The sequence below is a fragment of the Musa acuminata genome, chromosome BXJ1-11, assembly GCF_036884655.1.
Source record: "Musa acuminata AAA Group cultivar baxijiao chromosome BXJ1-11, Cavendish_Baxijiao_AAA, whole genome shotgun sequence".
NCBI lineage: Eukaryota > Viridiplantae > Streptophyta > Magnoliopsida > Zingiberales > Musaceae > Musa > Musa acuminata.
This window is the reverse complement of record NC_088337.1, coordinates 1,895,968-1,916,956: the sequence shown is the minus strand read 5'-3', so window position 1 is coordinate 1,916,956 and position 20,989 is coordinate 1,895,968. Positions and strand designations below refer to the sequence as shown.

The 20,989-nt window shown below is 40.0% G+C and overlaps 1 protein-coding gene across 1 annotated transcript; it reads left to right on the top strand.

Annotated features, from left to right (window-relative positions):
- Nucleotides 1–1,715: 1,715 nt before the first annotated feature.
- LOC135596809 (RPM1 interacting protein 13-like) lies at nt 1,716–17,688 on the top strand. Its single transcript, XM_065088973.1, has 3 exons — nt 1,716–2,545; nt 15,998–16,084; nt 16,262–17,688. Exons 1-3 carry the CDS (start codon nt 2,192–2,194, stop codon nt 17,213–17,215), a joined length of 1,395 nt encoding a protein of 464 aa, XP_064945045.1. The 5' UTR covers nt 1,716–2,191; the 3' UTR covers nt 17,216–17,688.
- The last annotated feature ends 3,301 nt before the right edge of the window (nt 17,689–20,989 follow it).

Here is a 20,989-nt window from a genome sequence, read left to right as displayed (position 1 = left end):
TGCCTGTCATATGAATGGTTTTTGTGCTTCTTATAAGTGACATATATGATAATCATAGATCATCTTTATTGTGTAAAGTATAAAATTAGAATAATATATAAAGACATATATTAACTATGGTATTAATGTTGCGTCATGTTTAATTTTAGTTCATGTTGTGTCTGTTTATTTGCGTTGTGTCATCTGTGTGCTCTGTTGTCGGTTGTCCTTAATATTGCTTTCTTTTTAAGCTGGTCAAATGCTTTTAGCACAATTAGTTGTTGGTGACACTCTGTGATAACTTGTATGCTACTTTTGCTTGGTCTTTGTTCACATATTCCTCTAGGGCCTGGTTGTAAAGCTAGCATAAATCCGGTGCCCATTTTACATCTTTGTTGCCTTGTGTTATGGGGATGTTATTGGTCCTATTGTAGTAATCTTGTCTTTTTTGTTCCGGCACCAACTTAATCTGATTGTTGGTTGTGCAGGCTTATCCACAACCAAAGTTATGCCCAGCCAGCAGCCACCCCAGTAGCACCAGCATTTCCTTCCCAACCAGCACCATCTGCTCAACCATATTATGGAAGTTACTATTAATGTAGCTGATCATTTGGGACAACTGACGCTTAGCAAGCTGGGTTACGACCTGTTTGTTTCCTTGGCTGTTATAATTTCAGATTATGATATTCATGTTTCTTCTTTCAAGATACACCAATGCTTATAAATGATGAAGGGCTGATCAGGTTCTAATGTTATGCAATGATGATATTGGTGACAGGTGGGCTGTGCTAGATCTCAGAGTGTTTCCGACTCTTTTCCTGCCTCGTTCCCACACATTCAGTTCTACAATCAGCCTGCTTGTGGATTTGTGTTTTTTCCAACCTGGAGATCCAAATGAGGGCATTGATATAGACAAGGTAATAGTCATTTTCACTTGGGGAAAGCTCTGAATATGTGATCTGGAATCTACTGTTATCCTAAGAGAAGATTTTGATCATTCCAGCTAGTATAAAGCCTCTTTGGTCAAGATGCCACATCTGATGATATTCTAGCAAAAAGAGTGTTTCTTCAGATTCTAAATTTCTTTAATGAACCAATGTTTGTAGAAGTTGAAATGTTTGAGGTTTCCTCTGAAATTTCTCCGGCCTGTCAATTGCATGTCCAGTGTTTAGGGTGCCAATTTTCCTTTTGACAATTCAATTACCAGATTCGAAATTTCTTGAATGAACCAATGTTTGTAGAAGTTGAAATGTTTTGAGGTTTCCTCTGAAATTTCTCCGGCCTGTCAACTGCATGTCCAGTGTTTAGGGTGCCAATTTTCCTTTTGACAATTCAATTACCTGCTTTGAATATTGGGGGTAGCATGAGTGTTGATTCTCAAAACTGATTTGATGATAATATTACTGAAATATATTGGATTTGCATCCTCATGCGAGTCTTATGATAACTTAACGGAGTTTAGGCCTGTACCACAGGAGTAGTTCCCATAAATCTAGGGACCTCAATATTATTTTTTTTAAATATAAGAACTAGAATACTATTCATGATTAACTATGGGGGGTTATATGCAATATTTAACAAATAATATCATATTAATAAACATAAAAAAGTAAACGTTCAATGAGCAGCCCAATGGCCTTTGGATTACGAGAGTGCTTGCACCGTGTTCTCGACGCCTTCCATAATTCTGGTATGACCTGGTTGATAAAAAATAGAATAGAATATTTAAGGAAGAATTCGGTTGAAACAAATATTAATATATATTTTTACTTATTACTATATTTCAGTATAATTTTGAAACAGAGAGACATTCAATGAGCAGCCCAATGGCCTTGGGATTAGGAGAGCGCTTCCGCCGTGTTCTTTCGACGCCTGGAAAAGATCCGAATCAGGGTTTCCAAAGCGGCAGAATAATCTACCCCACCCACCCGCCAGACTCTCTCTCCCTCTCCACTCGCTCTCCGGTGCCTCTCTCATTTTATTGTACTCCTCCTTAGCATACCAACTCCAATATCTCCGCTTCACTGTCTGGACTCTTTACATCATCTTACTCTCTCTTTCCTGTTGCTGCTATTTATTCTATTTAATTCTAGACGGACTTTGATCGTCTAAGAATTGGTTTTGGTCCCTGAGATGCACCAAACCATTGTTGTTGTAATCCAGCCCGAAAACCTTTTCTTTGGGAATCTGAGCCGTAAAAGCGTCGGGATTCATGGGCCCCGATCACGCCGTCGTGGTCGATATTAGCTCCGATGAGGAGGATCTCGGCCTGGACGCGTCTGATGTCCTCTCTTTCAATTCGTTCGAGGTGCTCGATCGGTCGGATGTGCGGCGACAGGAGGAATCCGATGACGTCGTGATCGTGGACGAGTTCTCGGCCTCTGCCGCGAAGAGGCGTAAGAAGGACTCGGGTTTGTTGGCGCCGGACAAGGGCAGTGGCTTTGACGATGACGACTGCGTAGTGTTGGACTCTGACCCGGATAAGCCGGTCTCGGTGGTTGATGACAATGGCGGCGAAATTGGGGATAGGGGCGATGACCTGCTCATCGTCGCCGAGAAGGGGCAGGTGAGGACCTTGTGAAAAATGTGGTGGTGTTTATGCTTTAGTTTATGTTATTATGTCTCATTCTGTAGATGTCTTGCCTTCTTACTTAGATGTCTCTTGGTGTTATTTGTTCCTGATTGAAAAGAAATTTGGCTATTTACTTTTCTTGATGTCATTTGCAGCTTGCATGCCTTCTTGTTTATAATTGAGAGCCTCGTGCATGTTAATATGGCAGAGAACTCCCCACTAGGTTAAGCACCAGTTTTGTCTGTTTTGGACAGAGCTGCTAGAACATCAAGCTTCATGTTGCTTCTGGCCTATTTTAACCTGACCTTAAAAATTTCTTAGGAGGAAGACCGACTTAATGGTTTGTGAAATATATGCATATCTCAAATTTTGGCTCCTCAGAGGATTACATAAAAATGTAGTTTTAACTTGGCACTTCGATATCTTTGAAATAAACCAACTTAATGCTTTGTGCAATATATGCATATCTCAAATTTTGGCTCCTCAAAGGATTGCATAAAAATGGGATGTCCTTTCACTTGTTACTTTTTGCATTATATTGAAGTGGTAAACCAATCTGTATTTGCACTTTGAGAAGTTTCTTCCATCTGGCCCTGGTTTGTTGCTTTATAGTCTGCAGAAAGGAATTTGCAAGCCATTTTATCATGACTGTGTTTTTTGATGCATGAATGATCTGGATATCCATTTGGAAGAGACAGCATATGGAGCTTGAAAAATTGACTTGCATGTTACTATCATAGAGTATATAGAATTTTTTGTGAAAAATAAGCATGTCCTTTTGATTTTGGCTCTCTTTTGTGAGTATTTTACATGCTTTATTTCTTGCCTTCATTGAGTTTGACCTCTTAGTATAAACACCATGAATGAGGACTGTGCACGAGGATAATGTCGTCCTGAGGAGTAATCTAGATGGTTCGTCAAAAGGTTTTATAATTTACAACTTGTTTTTCCCTTTTCAGATGCACTCACTAACGAATGCCTCTCATTTTCTTCTGGGACTACATCTTTCTCCATATGCATCACATGAACAGATATAGTATATTGAAAATTTGTGTCGCATGATGTTGGTGTTTGCAACTAGTACATGTTTGTCTTGTCTTATGTAAACATGATATGATCCTATTATGGGTCTCCCCTGAGATATTCAGACCTTAAATGACTTCTACACTGTCCATGCAAAATTTCACTGAAAATATGTTGGATGCTCAACATCTGAATGCCTTTTTAGTGGCTTTTGTCATATGTTTACAGCAAACCAGTATTGGTTACTGCCAACAGAATGTTTTAGATTGAGCTTGATTGTGGATCCAATGAGCTAACCTACAAGCTATTTGTTGTCTCCTTTAAACAACATCTATGGCTAGCATTTGGCATATCAATGCACGTGATCAAATTTGAATTCATACTGTTCGAAATGTGAAATAGGAAACATATAATTAAAGAAACATACTAAAGGTTAACACAGAAAGAGCTAATTTCATCTTTTTCCTGTTTGCAACTACTATACCAAAGATTAAATGATGGAATATGTTTCCTATATTACCTTCTCTGTTATTAGTCTTCACAAACAAACAGTTGAGATTTCCTACTATTAGTGATTTAAAAAGCGCTAGGCGTCTAAAGGCGCCAAGGTCCAAAAATGCCCGAGGCCCTAGGTGCTCGCCCGAGCGAAGTAAGACGCTAAAATATAAAAATATATAAGATAATTAATAAATATAATTTTTAAATTTTTAAATAAAAATATATTATTAAATTAATCTAATAAATACAAATACTATTACTAGTATACAGTTAATAGTGTACAGTATACTGTATACTGTTAACAGTATACTATCGAAAGAGGAGAAGAGTGTATGGGAAGAGTCGGAAGACCGAGGGTGTTGACTGAGAAGTGCGGGAGTGGTAGCGGTAGCTGCAGCAGCGACAGTGGCACCGGCAGCAGCGAGCAGTGGGAGCGGGAGCGGGAGCGGTGAGTGGAGACAGTGGTAACGATAGCAGCGGCAACGGGAGCGGCAGCGGCGACAGTGGGAGCGGCAGCGCTAGCAGCGAGAGCGGCGACAGCAAAAGAATATGTCTGAGACAGCAGCAGCAAGAGCGCCCGAGCGCCTTTTTAAATCACTGCCTACTATGTCGGCATAGGTTTCACTTAGCCCATGAGTATTATAATAATAAAGATATGTCCACATCAGATACTACAAAAATGCCTTTCATTTATTATGTATCTGATAATTATGTTTATTCTTTATCTTTAATGCAAAAGAAAGAGTGGGTCTAATTTGTTCGAGCATGTCCTTGTGGCTTGCAAAAAGATCTGAGTCGATGCTTAAGTAATTCGTCTTGCAAAAATAATCTGTGATTTTTCCAAGTACATCTTGCTGGTACTTAAGAAAGAAACATAATTTTTTTTTCTTTTTTTTGTGATGATACATTCTTAACCAAAATGCATTATTTGTGAAATATAGTAACATAGGTGGTGAAAGAAATAGAAAAACAGATTAATGGAGGAAAGCAAAACTTCAAATAAAGAAAGCGAGAACAGAAAGGTAACTGGAATAATTTGTGAAACCCAATTGTTTGTAGTGCTTAATGAAAGCATATTAACATTATAAAGGCATGCATTTAGGCATTGATCATTTTGACGAAACTGGCGAGGTAATTGCCTAAGGCACACTTCTGGTTACACTACTATGTCATGCTGTCTGCTATATAAATATAGCAATCTTATTTGGCATTCGAGTTCTTATTATAATTGCATGTTTTAGCTCAATACATGTTCTGCTCTATTGTCACTATTTTTGCATAATTTGTTGGTATGACAATGTTTAGTGTATATAGCTGATAGTCTTAAAAGCCTTTCTTGAAGCATTTCACTTATGAGTTGGGCTTTATGAACACATCAATGGGAAAAGTCTTGAGCTTTTCAAACCAGTCCTTTTTGTTTGAATTTACACCTATGGACCAAATAAATAAAAATGCGGACTTCTGTCAAAGTGATAATTTTTATCTGTGTGACCACTTTTTCCCTTGAACTTAAGGGTTTCACTTTTCTTCAATTTCAGAAAGCTTGTATGGGAATTTGTTGGTTCATTGACGGATCTCACAATCACTTTGTTTGTTTGATTATTAGGATTCTTTTGTGCTTCCTTAAAGAAAATTGTAAAAAAGGTATCTTGCTGTTTTATAAATTATGGTTGCAATCTACTATTTAAGCATTTTTCATTGACAATAATGTCAAAAAGAAAGGAAAGTAAGTTCCATAATTATTTCTAGAACTGGTAGACAACATACATTTAAATATCATGCATAAGTTGGAGAATTTGTTGCTAGGTGAAAGATGATTCAATTGTTTTCATAAGTATATTTTGCTTTTTGAGGAATATGATTAACATTTTTAATTATCCATGCACTACTTATCCTTTTTATTGTTTTAACAGATGTTTGCTTCAGTGCCTGGGTTAATGCTTAAGCTGTAACTAAACGTCAGGGAGTCTAGCCTAGTACCACCATGTGTACAAGAATAGAATCTTATATAATTCATACATGTGCTATATATGTATATGTAAATGTATATAATTATTAATATGAAAAAAAAAAGGATTTCATTTATATATGGCTCAGGTGGAGATCAAGATATTTTTTTAGTTATATTATGTTCGTATAGGTATTGTGAAAACAATCTCAACCTGCTTTCTTTCTAAACCCTATTTGTTTTAACCTGAACTAGCCTGACCCCTTGTATGAGTTGATTCTAAGCTCAAGAAACTTGAGCTGCTGGGTTTGGTTTGAGTAGGTCCCATTTGCATTTTTTCAACCTCTCCAGAATTCAACTTGACCTAGGCCTGTCTATTGAGTCCAAAAGTTTCATCCTATAATTGCAATTTTTTATTTGATTCATGATCTGATTTAGTCATTGGATTAACGTAGCAGTCAGTTCAGATGTTCATCAACCCTGATTGGATCCATTTATGATGCTATCTGATTATCTGATATATAAACTGTATTTTTTTAGGTTATGTCCACCAATATGGGTTGGAAATATTATGAAGAAAATAATATGAGATCCATGAACATATTCTTTTCTGGGATTTGGCATGTCATGCATATCTAACTTTTCTGCTTTGAGGTTAAGAATAACAACGTTGAATTTTTTATAAAATCATTTTTTAATTTATTTAGTACTTCCAGATTTGGTTGTTAATCTAACTTAAAGTTATATGCAATTATGCACGCAAAGGATAAGGTAAAATCTATTCTTATATGCAACAAAATAATGGTTGTATTTAAATTATTTCTTGTATAGTTAATGTAAAAAGCCTTTGGATCTTGTATAGTTAATGTAGAACAGAGTAGATAAGTAGAAAGAAAGAGAAGGGAAGAGAAAGTAAGAGAAGTGTGAGATAAGAGAGGAGAATAAGAGACCAGAGAAAATTGTATTCAAATATTAAGTAAGTTATTCATTGACAAGCTCCACTATTTATATGGGTTTAGGAGCCTTAATATAATCAATGAAGGCCATAATTCTTAAGAGTAATCTCTTAGAGAATTAGTATGTCTTTTAGAAATTAAAAAAAAATTCAAAATGTGACTTTTAGGATACCTAAATAGTAAACGAGTGTACTTAATACAAAAGGCTTTTCAATTTTCAACACAACTCTTTTAATTTCTATACCAACTAATTAATGATTTTTTGTTGAATTTTTTGCCTAGAATAAATTTTTTTTTAAATCCTTTGTAAAACTAGATGGTTCTCCATTATTCTTTCTCGATAGAAAATAATTTGACCCTGGAGAGTGATTAGCAAGGTATTGGTCCACTAAATCTTGTGCAAAGTCATAAAGTTCCTTGAAAGTAATCCAAGCGGTATCGGAAACTAAACGATCATGCCACTTGTGTTGAGTAATGCTAGTAACAGACTGACACGGACTTAGCTGGATTTGCCTAAGTCGTGCGGCACCCTCGCGCGTACGTCCGCAAAGGTCAGCCTCCGAAGCCTCCCATTGTCCCTTAGGACCACCAAAAGAGAGAACAGGTTAGAGAGAACGCCTCCAACGGGATCCACAAGCAAACATCTCCGAAAAACACTTCATAGACAATGCAAATTACAAACAGACTTTACAAGCTCTGAACAGTGGCACAACAAAGGGTAAAATGGTCCATTACAGACCGAAAAGCTCTCGAGCGTGTCCACATGACACAACCTTTATTTACAAGCCTAAAGAGGCCACCAACCCAACTAAAATGGGACTATTAAGCCTTCGGCCGCCCCTTTACATTCTGTACAAGGCATGAACATGCCAAAAGACACGGACATACATAAGCATTACATCAAACATCCTGTTTCAAAGTTTGTCCGTGACATTCTCCCCCACTTATCCCTTCGACGTCCTCGTCGAAGCCTTTGTGAACACTGCAACTCTTCGCCTTTGCTGAGTCTTCAATCTTCCGCTCCAGCTGCAATGCGCCTCCTAGTTCCCAGCTGCTCTCCGCTGCTGTTTTTGAGTAGTCGAACCTTTGATCCGCCATGCTGCTTCAACTCGCCAATGACTCTGACTCTGGTGTGGGGTTGGCTGAGTTGTGTTGATCCTCGTTGATTCCTGTGGATCCACCAAATGAAGGAAAAGACCATTTTTACTGCGCCAGTTTCTCAAAATTTCCACATGCTGCTTGAACTGGGTGGATGCTTGTTGGAGCTTTAACGAGCATCGCCTCGCAAACTTCTGAAGTTTTGGGTCCTTCCTCCACAAAATCTGTTCATTGACTCTTCTTTCAGTTAGTTGTCACATCCAAGTAGGTTCGCATCACTTCCGCTTTCGATTGGCATTTCGTTGGGAAATGAAGCGGACAATCTACTCTCAGTAGCACTGATCACCGTTGGTGAGGATTTGACAACTATTGTCTTCCATTATCTTCGAAGGGTCTTTGAACTTGTGCAGAGCTCCTCTGCTGGATAGATAAGAGAACTGGGGTACTCGGTTTCGCCCATTCTCTTAAGAGTTGAGAAGGCAAAGGTTACTTGACTTCGCCCGCCTCCTCGAGGTTGTACTTCATGCATCGAGCTGGTTACTGGCCTTCGCCTGCTCTTTGCTCACACTTCTGAAGCACTTGAAGTGTTTGCACTCCTTGCGTTGAGTTAGCTACTGTGATTCACCTTCTCAATGCCATTGAACTTCTGGAATGCAGGAAGTTTTCACCCCAACTTGGAGTAATTCTCTGATAGATGAGGTCGCCTCTGGGATTGTACCGTCTTCTCCATCAACCCTGCCGCCTACTCCACTGAGTAGCAAAGGTACAGCACCACGTACTGCCTGCTTCATTCCTTGGTCGTGCACTCTTGCATGACCTGAAGTCCTTCACTTACGACTATCTTGATGAGAAACTTGTTGACACCGGTCTTACGAAGTTTCTTGGCCTCTGCCCTTCAGCCTTGTCTCGGTACTTGGAGATTGCCTCTGCATGCTCCACCTCCTCGGCCCCTTTCACGACCAAGCGCTCTCCCTCCGTGAGAGCAAGGGATCAATGACTTTGACGGAAGTCCCGCCTCTGCGGTACCATGGCACTACTATCCGTCGCCTCGCCTCTGAATCCCTTTTCTTCATAATCAGTAGAAATGTCTCCGTGGCACTCCTCTGAGTCCACCTCCATTTTGACTTATGCTTGATTTTGGGTAGCTAAGTCCCTCTGGACTCGTCGTCGCTTCCTCGCCCCTTTCGACCTCCTGCTTCAACACCTCTGTGTTCTCCAAGCAGTCTGTTTGGTCGATGGAAAGACAGACTGCAACTCCCATGCATGGCCTCTGCCATCACATTGTAGGGTTTGCACCGATTCTGTTCTCCTTAGCTTCCTTGGTAGCAACGTTCGCTTACTCGGCCTTGTCCTCTGACTTGCCGGGCTCCCTTAAGCGAATATGAGCTCTGGAGCAATCCAACTCTCCAGCTGCTTCGATCATACCTCTGCATGATCAAGTCCCTCCCATGGGACTTACTGGTACTTACATTCGAACTTTTCCCTTGGTGGAACCCAGCCCCCATATGCTGATGACCAAGGTTTTCATCCGATGCAAAATTCGATGCACGCACGGAAGACCCGCCTCTGCGGTACCATGGCCTTCACTCCTTGAATCCATAGCCCTTCTTGCCGTCGTGTTGTTCACCAAAGCGGAGCTCCCAGTAGCTCCCGATCATACCTCCATATGATCTCATCCCTCACGGGACTATGTCGTGTGTGTCGCATTGCCACGAACTGTTCCACCACGATCCGCTGCACCATGTCGCCTCCTGGTGACATCTCCATTGCATTCTGATCCTTGTGGAATAAACTCGAATTGTGAACCCTCCATGTGTGGCCTCTGCCAATACATCGCAGGGTCTCCTCCACCTTCGATTTTGTTCGCTTCTTTGGCAATCGACCTTCATCCACCCACTCTTGGGTCACACCTAGATGAAGCACCGCTCTAGGACAGTCCGTCGCCTAGTAGCTCCCGAAGTCCCCCGACTTCGCTGCAATTAGTGCACCATTGTCTGGATCCTGGGCCTCTGCCCCTACCAGCACAATCTCCGCTGCGCACCGCTTCCTTCATAGCAACTCGAATGGCAACACTGTGGCATATTCTTCAAGAGTACCCGCCTCTGCGTCCTCTTGCCCCGTGCTAAGGCCTTCTGTACCCAACTTCTCCTCCGCAAATTGAGTCGCCTTAGTTCCTCCATCGAATGCTCCTCCGAGATAAGGTGCATGTGCCCCGAAGCTCCCTTCGTCTTTGGCACCATGCAAGATGAGTCTGCTCTGTCTAGGGAAAGCGTTGTGCCTCTGCTCCATGTTCCAACTTCTATGCTGGCTCCCTTCATGCGGCTTGGGTACTTCGCCAAGTTACACCCAAGTTGCTCCGCTCCTCGTTTTTGCATTGAGTCGATGGTGGCCCTCGCGCCCACCATTCCACGGGTCAGCCCTCCCTTGAGTCCAATCTCCATATCGACTCTAAGTGTGCCTTCATTTAAGTTGCTTCAGGTCGCTCCCCCACTTGATCTCGCAATGCATCCACCCATGCATTCTCTCGAGCGAGATCATGTGACAACTCCTCGCTGCTTGCTCGGTCCATTGAGCTTCGTGGAGTTGTTGTTTGTGAGGTACTCCTCCTTAACATGCGAAGTCCGTCTCACATGATTCTCCCTCTGGAGAGCCGAGACTTATCCCTCCTAGATAACTGTCCCGTTGGAGCAACATCTCTCTTCGTTTCGGAGATCACCATCCCCTTGGACTACTCCGATCTGCTGAACAAACTGTGCATTGTTCTGCCTCTTGCAAACGCACTTGCTAGATTGCGCCTCCACGTCAATACAGCCACCACTGCACCCCTCAAGGCCTAGCAACATGCTGAACTCGTTGCACACTTCAGCCTCCTCCGGACGTATCCTTCGCATGCCGAAGAGAAAGTTTCAATGCTCCATGGCGCCGAGTCTCGACCGCCTTGGGATGGCCACGAACAATCCATCGTCCGCATACAAGCCCATGTATGAGTACCGAATTCTTCGAGTTAGCAATTCCCCTCACCTCTGTGAGCTTTGCACAACTCTTTCGGTCGCTGAGCAACTCATTCCACTTTGCATGGTCTCGTCCTTTTGCCAAGCGCCTCGCTTGCCTTGAGCACCATCAAGTAAAGTTGTCAACGTTGAGCCGAAGCTCAAACTCAGCCATCCCAACCTTTGTGCGCTCCACATTCTTCCAAGCTTGCCTGTTCTCGTGGTGCCTCTTGCGCGAAGGGTTGGCCATTCCTCTGAATGCCAAACTCAGATGCCCGCTCCTCTGAGCGACTCCTTTTCCCTACATCTCCATGCCCGTTTTCCCTCAAACGGTCGCGCGTTGCTGACTGCCCTCAACGCAGCCCTGCTAGGTCCCCCACGTTTGCATGTCAAGTGTTTCTATGAGTGCTTGTCCCGCTCTGATACCATATGACACGGACTTAGCTGGATTTGCCTAAGTCGTGCGGCACCCTCGCGCGTACGTCCGCAAAGGTCAGCCTCCCCGAAGCCTCCCATTGTCCCTTAGGACCACCAAAAGAGAGAACGGGTTAGAGAGAACGCCTCCAACGGGATCCACAAGCAAACATCTCCGAAAAACACTTCATAGACAATGCAAATTACAAACAGACTTTACAAGCTCTGAACAGTGGCACAACAAAGGGTAAAATGGTCCATTACAGACCGAAAAGCTCTCGAGCGTGTCCACATGACACAACCTTTATTTACAAGCCTAAAGAGGCCACCAACCCAACTAAAATGGAACTATTAAGCCTTCGGCCGCCCCTTTACATTCTGTACAAGGCATGAACATGCCAAAAGACACGGACATACATAAGCATTACATCAAACATCCTGTTTCAAAGTTTGTCCGTGACAAGACGTAACAAGATAGTCATCAAGAATAACCTCTATGCCATCCTTGTGTTATGGGAGAATCGATGCTTTCGGAGGATTATCACCTGTAGGAATACCAGTAGACAGAGAAGGCTCAAAAGTACCATGATATAGAGTTAAATCCTTCACATTGAAGACTGAACTAATATTTAAATTATAAGGCAAATCGAGCACATATGCATTAGATCTTAGTTTTTGGATAATCAAGAAAGGACCAATGGCTCGAGCATGTAATTTTTTGAATGAGTTTTAAAAATATCTCTTAGGGCGAATATGAACCAAGGTATAATTGCTAACTTGAAACTCTTTGACTTCTATGATATGCATTAGTAACAAATTTGTAACTTTCATTACTCGGGGTATTTTTCGTCGAATCTTGACATGCAAATCATGAATATGTTGAGCAAAGGAATGGGTTGGTTTTGAGGCATGATAGTTAAGTGGAAGGAGTGCAAAGTCAATGGGGGTGCGAGAGTATAGTTGAGGACAGTTTGAAATGGGTTTCTCTGGTGGAGCGGTTGACTGAGTTATTATATGTAAATTCTGCAGTGGGCAAGGTTAAGTCCCAATTTTCGGGTTTTTCCCCAACTAAACATCTAAGAAGATTTTTCAAGGAATGATTAACTATCTCAGTTTGACCATCAATTTGGGGGTGAAAAGCTGGAGAGAACTACAATGTTGTGCCAAACAATTTCCACAATGTTTTCCAGAAGTAATTATCAAACTTCACATCACTATCGGACATCATGGTTAAGGGTAAGTCATGTAATTTAACCACTTCTCGAAAGAACAATTCAGCAATGTGTAAGACGTCGTTGGTCTTGTTACATAGGATAAAGTGAGCCATTTTTTAAAATCGATCAATAACAACCAAAATAAAGTCACGACCACGAGTTGTTTTGAATGTTGTTTTCCATTCATCACCAGGTCTAATACAAATTTGGTGGCATTCACTTCTCTAGTCAATTTTTGAAAACCAACTAGATCCAATGAAAAGGTTTAGCATCTCCTCGAGTCGAGGAATCAGAAAGCAATATTTGATTGTTATTTTGTTGATCGTTCGGCTATCCACACACATCCTCCACGACCTATCTTTCTTATGGGTTGCAAGGCAAGGACTAAAGCTATGTCGTGCAAAGCCTTTAGCCAAAAGTTCCTCAACTTGTTTATTTAACTCAACTCTCTCCTTAGGATTCATTATATAATGTGGGAGATTAGGGAGTTGCGATCCTGGGAGAAAGTCAATGGCATGCTGGATAGATGGCAGCTCACTAGGTAATTCCAAGACTATGACATCAGAAAATTCATCTAATAAGGATTTAAAGGGCTAAGAATTTCTCTAGCAACGATGGACATGCAAAGTTTGTTATCTAGGCTCTCTATTTCAAAAGATTTAGGGTCCAGTAAGTAGAGTCTCTTGGTGATTGGGCCAAATACTTTGCCACACTAGAATTCAACTATTTAAGGTTTAACAATTGTTCAACCAATTGGCTTCGAAAGTAGGTTGGTAAATATTTATCCTTAAGTTTTTGTTTCATAACTTCCCATTGAGTGATGGGAGGCTCTCGACAGTGTTAGAGACTATGTTGGATATGGTACTAATATTTCCTAGTTGACTCTATCAATTTTATTTTTTCAAATGGTATAGGTTCAATATCAATCATTCCATACCACTCAAAGTAGTCTTCAATGCTATCTAACCAGTCAACAAACATATTTGGGTCAAACCTACCATCAAAGTTCGATACATCCACTTTGACTCTTCTAACCATTTCCCCCAGATTATTAGCAAACCAAACTTGTTAACCCATTACTTTGGTTTGTGGATTTCTAGTAGGTTCTAGGAATTCATCGTTAAGGTTAAAGGCTTGATCATCAAGAATTGTAGGAGCATGATTGTGAATAGGTGCCCTATAGGTAGATCTAGTATTGTTCAAACTGAGGCTTGGGGAGTAGGTAAAATTCCTTGATTTGAAGCTATAGATTATGGAAAATGGACATGTTGCCTAACCTCCTCATTCAGGAGTCATTTTTCAAGATTTTGGAGAGCTCTTAGGACTTGGGTCATTTGATCACATAATTGGTTCAACATTGTGTCTTGATTTGCTAGCTTAGTTCTAAGAGTGTCTACCTCACTTTGTTGGCTTAGGGATTTACCAGGATTGATTTGGTTTTCACCTTGTCGTATCATGATTCTAATGCTATCAACAAATTACCTTTTGGTAATGTGGTTGTTAATTGTTGTAACGCACAAGATATAAATGCAATGTTTCAAATGGTTTTCATTTTTTTTTTCCACACATTTTTTTTTGGACAACTTTCAAGGGTTTAAATTTTTGTGGTAATGTAGTTGTAACTAAAGGGGATAGAGAGTGTGATAGGTAGAAAAAAAAGGAGAATATGAGGGGAGAAGCAATGAAAACCATGATCTAATGGAATATACTATTTTTCTTCCCAACAAAAAAAATTAGTAAAGTTTTTAAAAAATTTACTTGACAATGAGAGCTATGTGGTCCACCAATTCCATAGGGATAGTCACCACAAAGCCCAACTCCATATGTAAGGGATTGATGTTGGAGGTGCAAGGTTTCGTGAGTGACGTCATTGTTGATTGAAGTTACTAGTTAGGGCCCAATGAGGTACAGGGTAGGTTTCTTGATGAGCTATGATACCAAACTGATGTAGAACAAAGTAAGAAGGTAGAGCGAAAGAGAAGGAAAGAGAAAGAAAGAGAAGTGTGAGATAAGAGTGGAGAGTAAGAGACTAGAGAAGATGCAATTCTCTTCATTCAAAACTGAAGCAAGTCATCCATTGACAAGATTTACTATTTATAGGAGTTTAGGAGCCTTAGCATGATCAATGAAGGGAACAATTCCCAAGAGTTATCTCCTAGGGAATTAGTATGTCTTTTAGAAATCCAAAATGTGATTTTTAGGATACATAAATAGTAAATGAGTGCACTTAATACAAAAAGAGTCCCTAGAAGGGCAAAAGACTTTTCAATTTTCAACACAACTCTTAGAATTTGTAGGCCAACTAATTGATGATTTTTTGTTGATTTCTTTGCTTAGAATAAAACATTTTTAAAATCTTTTGTAAAGCTAAATTGTTCTCCATCACTTATTAGCTCATTGGTTCACTAACATCAAGGGAGTTGAGATTGACAACTAAAAGAGGCTTCTTTTGGTTTAAATATGTATATAGAAATAAAATAGAAAAAATTCTGGCATAATAACATTATGCTTTCCAGGGACCCATTTTAAGAAAATAAGTTCCAATCAACCAAGTCCTGCCACATGCTTGTTTTGACTTTAATGGTCACAGCACAAATGAATATACTAAAGCAGACGGCGAGGCACTAAGAACTTGGTGCTAGAATTGCTTGTTATGTCATATGTTCAGCAATTGACCCTCTAAAAGTGTATTATCAACTAAATGACGAGGGCATTTAGCACCACAAATTCAATATCACTTAGTATATACCCTCCATATCCCTTCCAGTTAACGCTATGGTAATTCTATACATAACATGTAGTGATTAGCGTTTCCTCTGTTTCGTTTATAGTTTTCAAAATTACTTCATGAAAATGAATCATGCAAATCTTAGCAAAAATTTTGGTCAAGAATGGATGTTGACATTTTGGAACTTTAGAGAAATGATTTTGGCATCCTTTATTCTTCCATTTCATATTATAGATTATGAGCTATTTTTAAGAGTTCAAACTGGCTGTGTTTAAGTTATTATTTGCATATCCATAACAAGTTTTGTAACTTATACTGTCCAAAAATTCTCATATTGGACTGTGAAGTGAATATGAGTTATTTTTCAGGGTTCGAACATGCTGCATTTTAGTTACTATTTGCATATATATAGCAGGTTTTTGGAGGTTATATTGTCCAAATACTCACATATTAGAAAGTGCAGCTATTTCACTGCTTAACCTTCAAAAGAGATACTTAATGTTGTTAACATAAGCTGCAGTTTTTCTATTTTAGTGACTCTGATTTTCTTTTGAACTACTTTTATATGCTTATGCAGTTTGCTTGCCGGGATTACCCACATCCAAGACACCTATGTGCTCATTTTCCTTTCAGCTCATCACCTCATGAAAAGTTCTGTGATTTGGTGAGTCCTATACATTTAGTTCAGAAACTGGTATTCTTTTCGTCTAAGGCCATAATCTGATTGGTTGAATGATTCTTTGCATGCTTTCCTAGAACTTGAAAGACTGGTTTTCTTAGGTATTTTGTTCTCTTATTTTTTCATGCAAGCAAATGGTTGATGCTGCCTTATGCAATGCAGTGCCATTGTTATGTCTGTGACTCTCCAGCCCCTTGCAGTTGCTGGGATATTGGTGATAAAAGTACTGACCATTGTCATTCGACTGATAAAGAAGAAAGGTGGCAGTACCTGAGGCAATATTTCAAACAAATTAAGTTGGAGTCTATGTTTCCACAGAAACCCACGGATAACCCCACTTCTAAGATTCCACCTTTTCAAGATCCAGTGCCACTGTCTTATTCAAACCTAAATCCTCTATTGGTTCCCGGTTCCAGATCAAATTCACTCCAGACTTGCTCTGCCGCTAGTATCTCAAATTCAAATGCAATCAACCAGAGAAACTATTATCAACCTACCATTCTCTCTTGCTCTTTCCAGAGACTTGGCCAGCGGCCAACCAAATCCTACCCACTTAATCCTAGTATACAATATATACAGAGAGATAGCCGTGTTGCTGGTGCATTGACCACTCAACTCACGAATTCTCATACAAGATTTAAAAGGGCCAGGACTATGCAATATAGCTTTACTAGCTTGAATAACCCACCTCACAACACCATTGCCAGTAGTAATCATACTCCCAGGGGTGTGCTACAGAAATCTACTTATGCGACGAGGACATCACAGAGACCACGAAGCCCTCAAGTAGGACAGCAGAGATCTGAGGATCCGTTGGTGACATCACCAGGTGCCTCAGCATATCAGATGCAAGCAAATATATCATCACACTTTACACTGCCAACAAAGCAGAGTTCTATGTGTCCCCCAGTGACAGCAGCAGATGATAGTCAGGAAAGTTGGCAGAATCTACTGGCTAGCGTGGCTTCTGAACTTGGAGTTTCCATGTTTAGCGACACTGGTACCTCTAATGCCCAACAGCCTCCAATGTTTCCATCTTCATCACTACCTTTTGATGAGTCTTATTCCAAAACCGATGCAAGTCAGGATACTTGGTCCAGTTCCAGCAAGCACTAACCCTGGTTCATTATATTATGACTGTAGATGGTCAAATGATACAATGGCCCAGATTCAAGAACGTAGTCCGGTAGAAGATCCTCACTTATGAACATCCTAGACATCCAACACTCTGGTTTCTGGAAGTGACCATTTCAGTAGAGACTTTTCTGGACAATTTTTTGAGCTTCCATAGAGAATGAGAAATCATAGTAGAGTCTGTTAATGAGCCAGACTTGGAAAATGGATCTGCTGTGTTCATTTGGAGTCTCAGGGAGCAAAGTGGCAAAGTTGTAGAGTGTCTGCTCAGTTCTTGGCTCCTTTCAGTTTCAGTTTGGTCATAGTGGAGGCAATTATGCCCCTCTATAGTTCAACAGGGATTGAGTTTATCTGTCTTTTCAATTGCTATGGAACAACATCCATAGATCTACTTGAGTTATTTGAGGTTGAGATGAACTATTCATGTTTGAGCAATGATACATAAGTCTCCAGTATCCAAGTTAGCATGCGGTTTCATGGGCTTTCAAGTAAAAGGTGGCTGTGGATCATGCAGGTAAGTTTATCTGTGAAATTTTATGTGCATATCTAATAAGCCTTCCTGATTTATTTATTTAGCGGCAGCAATCATGGATCCTTAACTGTATTCATGCTCCGTCGGTTGCAGGACCCCCATCTACCAGGTAAATACTTGTAGCAACCCAAATGCAAGGATATGACTTAATCGTTCATGATTGGTTATAGGTATGGTGTGTCCATAGGTTTCGGAGTGTAATATATCAAGTACTTCCGGTATTCATACGGTTGATGCCGATCTTTGTGGATGCTATGTTATCAATACACCCAAGTAAAAGATAATATAAGTGCATAAGACTCTCACAATGCAGAATATAGGAAAGGTTAATGTTGGTAGCTTTATCTTTGCAAGCAAAGATCACCTGAATCCAGTTGTACCATTGCACAAAGGCAAGAGGAGATATGCATCTCATATACATAATTTATTGGCATGATAACTTATCTGAATGAGTTCATTTCACTGTCGATCTATTCTATTCTTGTGCTAATTAATTGTGAACGGAACAAATATATTCTTTTATACTATATTTTGAAGAAATTTAGCTAAAATGAATAATTGAAGGCACATTAGAAAGCTTCATTTTCATTTTGCTGTTGTTATCTCCTGCTTTATCATTTACTGGCGTGAAGGCCACTTAATATTATTCTTCACGCAAGAGGTTGTATTATTTCTTTTTCCTGGGAGAACACATATTATCTTTATGTCCATTTCCACCAACCTTTTGAATGTGTCCTTTTGTTTAATAGAAGATCCCTTGCATTAGCCATTTGTGAGTTTGACTTCTCGTCGTCCATTTATTTCTTCTCAGTACGTGTACGTTTTGTTGCCACTCCTACAACACTTGCTTTGTTTCGCCACACCAAGTTCTTATTCACATCATACCATCGTATGAAACCTAATATTCTTCTTCTGTCTGTCTTAGCTGTTCTACCTATCAAACGACGGGCAATCTCCTGTTGTTTTGCTCACCAGTTGATAATATTTTTCTGTGATCACCGACTCTCAAAGCTGGCCCTCTCTAAGATGTCATGAATCTAACAGCCATACGTTTGTACAGCACATGATTATGATTGCTACATCGGCTTGTCCCAATGGAGTATTTTATTGGATACGTGGTTGGCTGGTCTGGTATCGGGAATCCAAGTGCACCGCGAATGCATCTGAGCCACTGTGACACGCAACACTGAAGATAAGAAACATGTATTTTTTTAAGGTAATAAACTATCGGTGAATCTTTTTAGATTCGTTCACTTTTCGTTGTCATTATATATTGAATCTGTTGAAGTCTTCCTTACACTGCTTGCCTTTTATCTTCTACTGGTGCAGTATGGTAATTATGTATAAGTTGGTGAGAAATATTCTTGTATCAAGCCAGGAACAACTTCCCCAGGTTCTAATAAGCCTTAATGAGCATGCTTTCTTGAATGTTCCACAAGTGTGTATTCCGTCATTGAATCAGCATAATATGTACTCTGTTTTGCATAAAACTTGGCGTTTGAACTTAGGAAAATGAAATATAATGTTCTGCACAATTTTATTTTTTCAAAAGATAGTGACATAGTAGACTTGTAAGTTCTTAGTTTTTTTTATTTTTTAATCAATGTAAGATTAAATATTTTTATCAATTCTAATAAGTCAGTAGGATTATAAGGAATTATCTGTTTTAGATATGTCTATATGATTTTACTCATAAACCTTAAAAAAGACTTTTGAAGATAAAAAAAAATGAAGCTTATTTGTCTTAAAAGATATAAAAACTGATCATGCACATAACATTTTTTGTATATTTTATTTTATTTTAGAAGTACAGCACATAAATCGAATTTGGTTTTATCTTACGTGACTCATAAATTTTATTATAACATCTCTGATTAGTCTCACGAACAAGATTAAGATTGACTTATAAGAATATTATGAGTATATTATTATTAATTTTAACTTAAATATTTTGATTAATAATTTAGATCAAATGAAGTTGACAGTTAAGATTGGTGCATGGAATTATCCCTTCGTGTTGAACAACAAAACTTGAGTAGCTAATTTAGTTTCATTCGGATCAATTATGGTTCGATTCAGTTCTAAAAGCCCGAAACTTAGGTTTCGTGATTGCTTTGAGTTGAGCAGTTTGGTACGGACCCGAATCCTTCCGTGTGAGCTTTTCTCCCTAATAGTATCTTTCAGAAAGGAAGTGATCGCCGTCCACTCATCAAGTGCTATTTTTGTAGGCTGCACTTTTTGACCTCTCTCCCATTCCTGATGCATATGTATATCTCTCCTATCGCAAGCAGGAAGCGAAAGGCAATAAATGCATCGCGGCCGACCCTTCACATTCATAGCTTCTTTCCAAGTCAATGACCTCTTTTCCAAACCCATGTGTCATAAATATTAGAATCTCTCTCTCTCGTTCTCTCTCTCATGGTGGATGTTGTTGACTAATTGTCCTTTCCCATAAATATTAGAACCCGATGATCCGAGTTCTAATTTTGCAGATTTCTAGTCTTGATAATTGATAGATATAATCTAAGTAATAGAAACCAAAGAAAGTTAATTCTAAGACATGGTTTAGGATCTTTTACTACATCCCGTAATGCTCTTGCTGTCATTATAATCAAAGATTTCCCTACTTTCTCCGGTTTCAGTCGAGGCTTCGTCCTCTTTCCTGTTGACAAGCATTGGACTGCAGGGGAAGAACAAATAGACAGACTTCAGAAGCGTCCATGGATCGTACGGTTCAAAGTCAATCCGCTTCACGAGCATCAACATCATGTCTTTGATCTCAGAATCAGATTCTTCTCCGGTTCTCTCGCCACCGGACTTCGACAGCAGATGGTGTTGCGAGGTGAGGAGGATGGAGGATGAGAGACTGCAATTTCTGCAGGCTTGTCCCGGATCTCGACGCCTTCCATGGTTGACTGAGCTCGGTGGCCACGGGACCACCAGTCGGTGCTGCGCCTTCTTCGTTGTCTCATTAGCTGACCTCCAATGCCATCCGAGAGTCGTTCCCACATTATTGGTACCGCAAGGAGGCATATCACGTTAATAAACCTCCACTAGTGATACTACTCTGTCGCCTCGTCTTCCTACCCCTTTCTTGCTTTTGCTGGTCTGTACGTTTAGGAGGAATCACCTCCATCACTTGATTCTTGGCCACACCTTTCTTCAGCAAAGAACAAGAACCATTTCCACGGGATTCACTCAGATCCTTAAAAGAAGTCTCCACC

What these genes read in the sequence shown, in the direction of transcription:
- LOC135596809 (XM_065088973.1), top strand. Translation starts at nt 2,192, where the DNA reads ATGGGCCCCGATCACGCCGTCGTGGTCGATATTAGCTCCGATGAGGAG. An exon ending in TCGTCGCCGAGAAGGGGCAG is followed by an intron (nt 2,546 to 15,997) that starts GTGAGGACCTTG and finishes ATGCTTATGCAG; the next exon opens with TTTGCTTGCCGGGATTACCC. An exon ending in ATGAAAAGTTCTGTGATTTG is followed by an intron (nt 16,085 to 16,261) that starts GTGAGTCCTATA and finishes TATGCAATGCAG; the next exon opens with TGCCATTGTTATGTCTGTGA.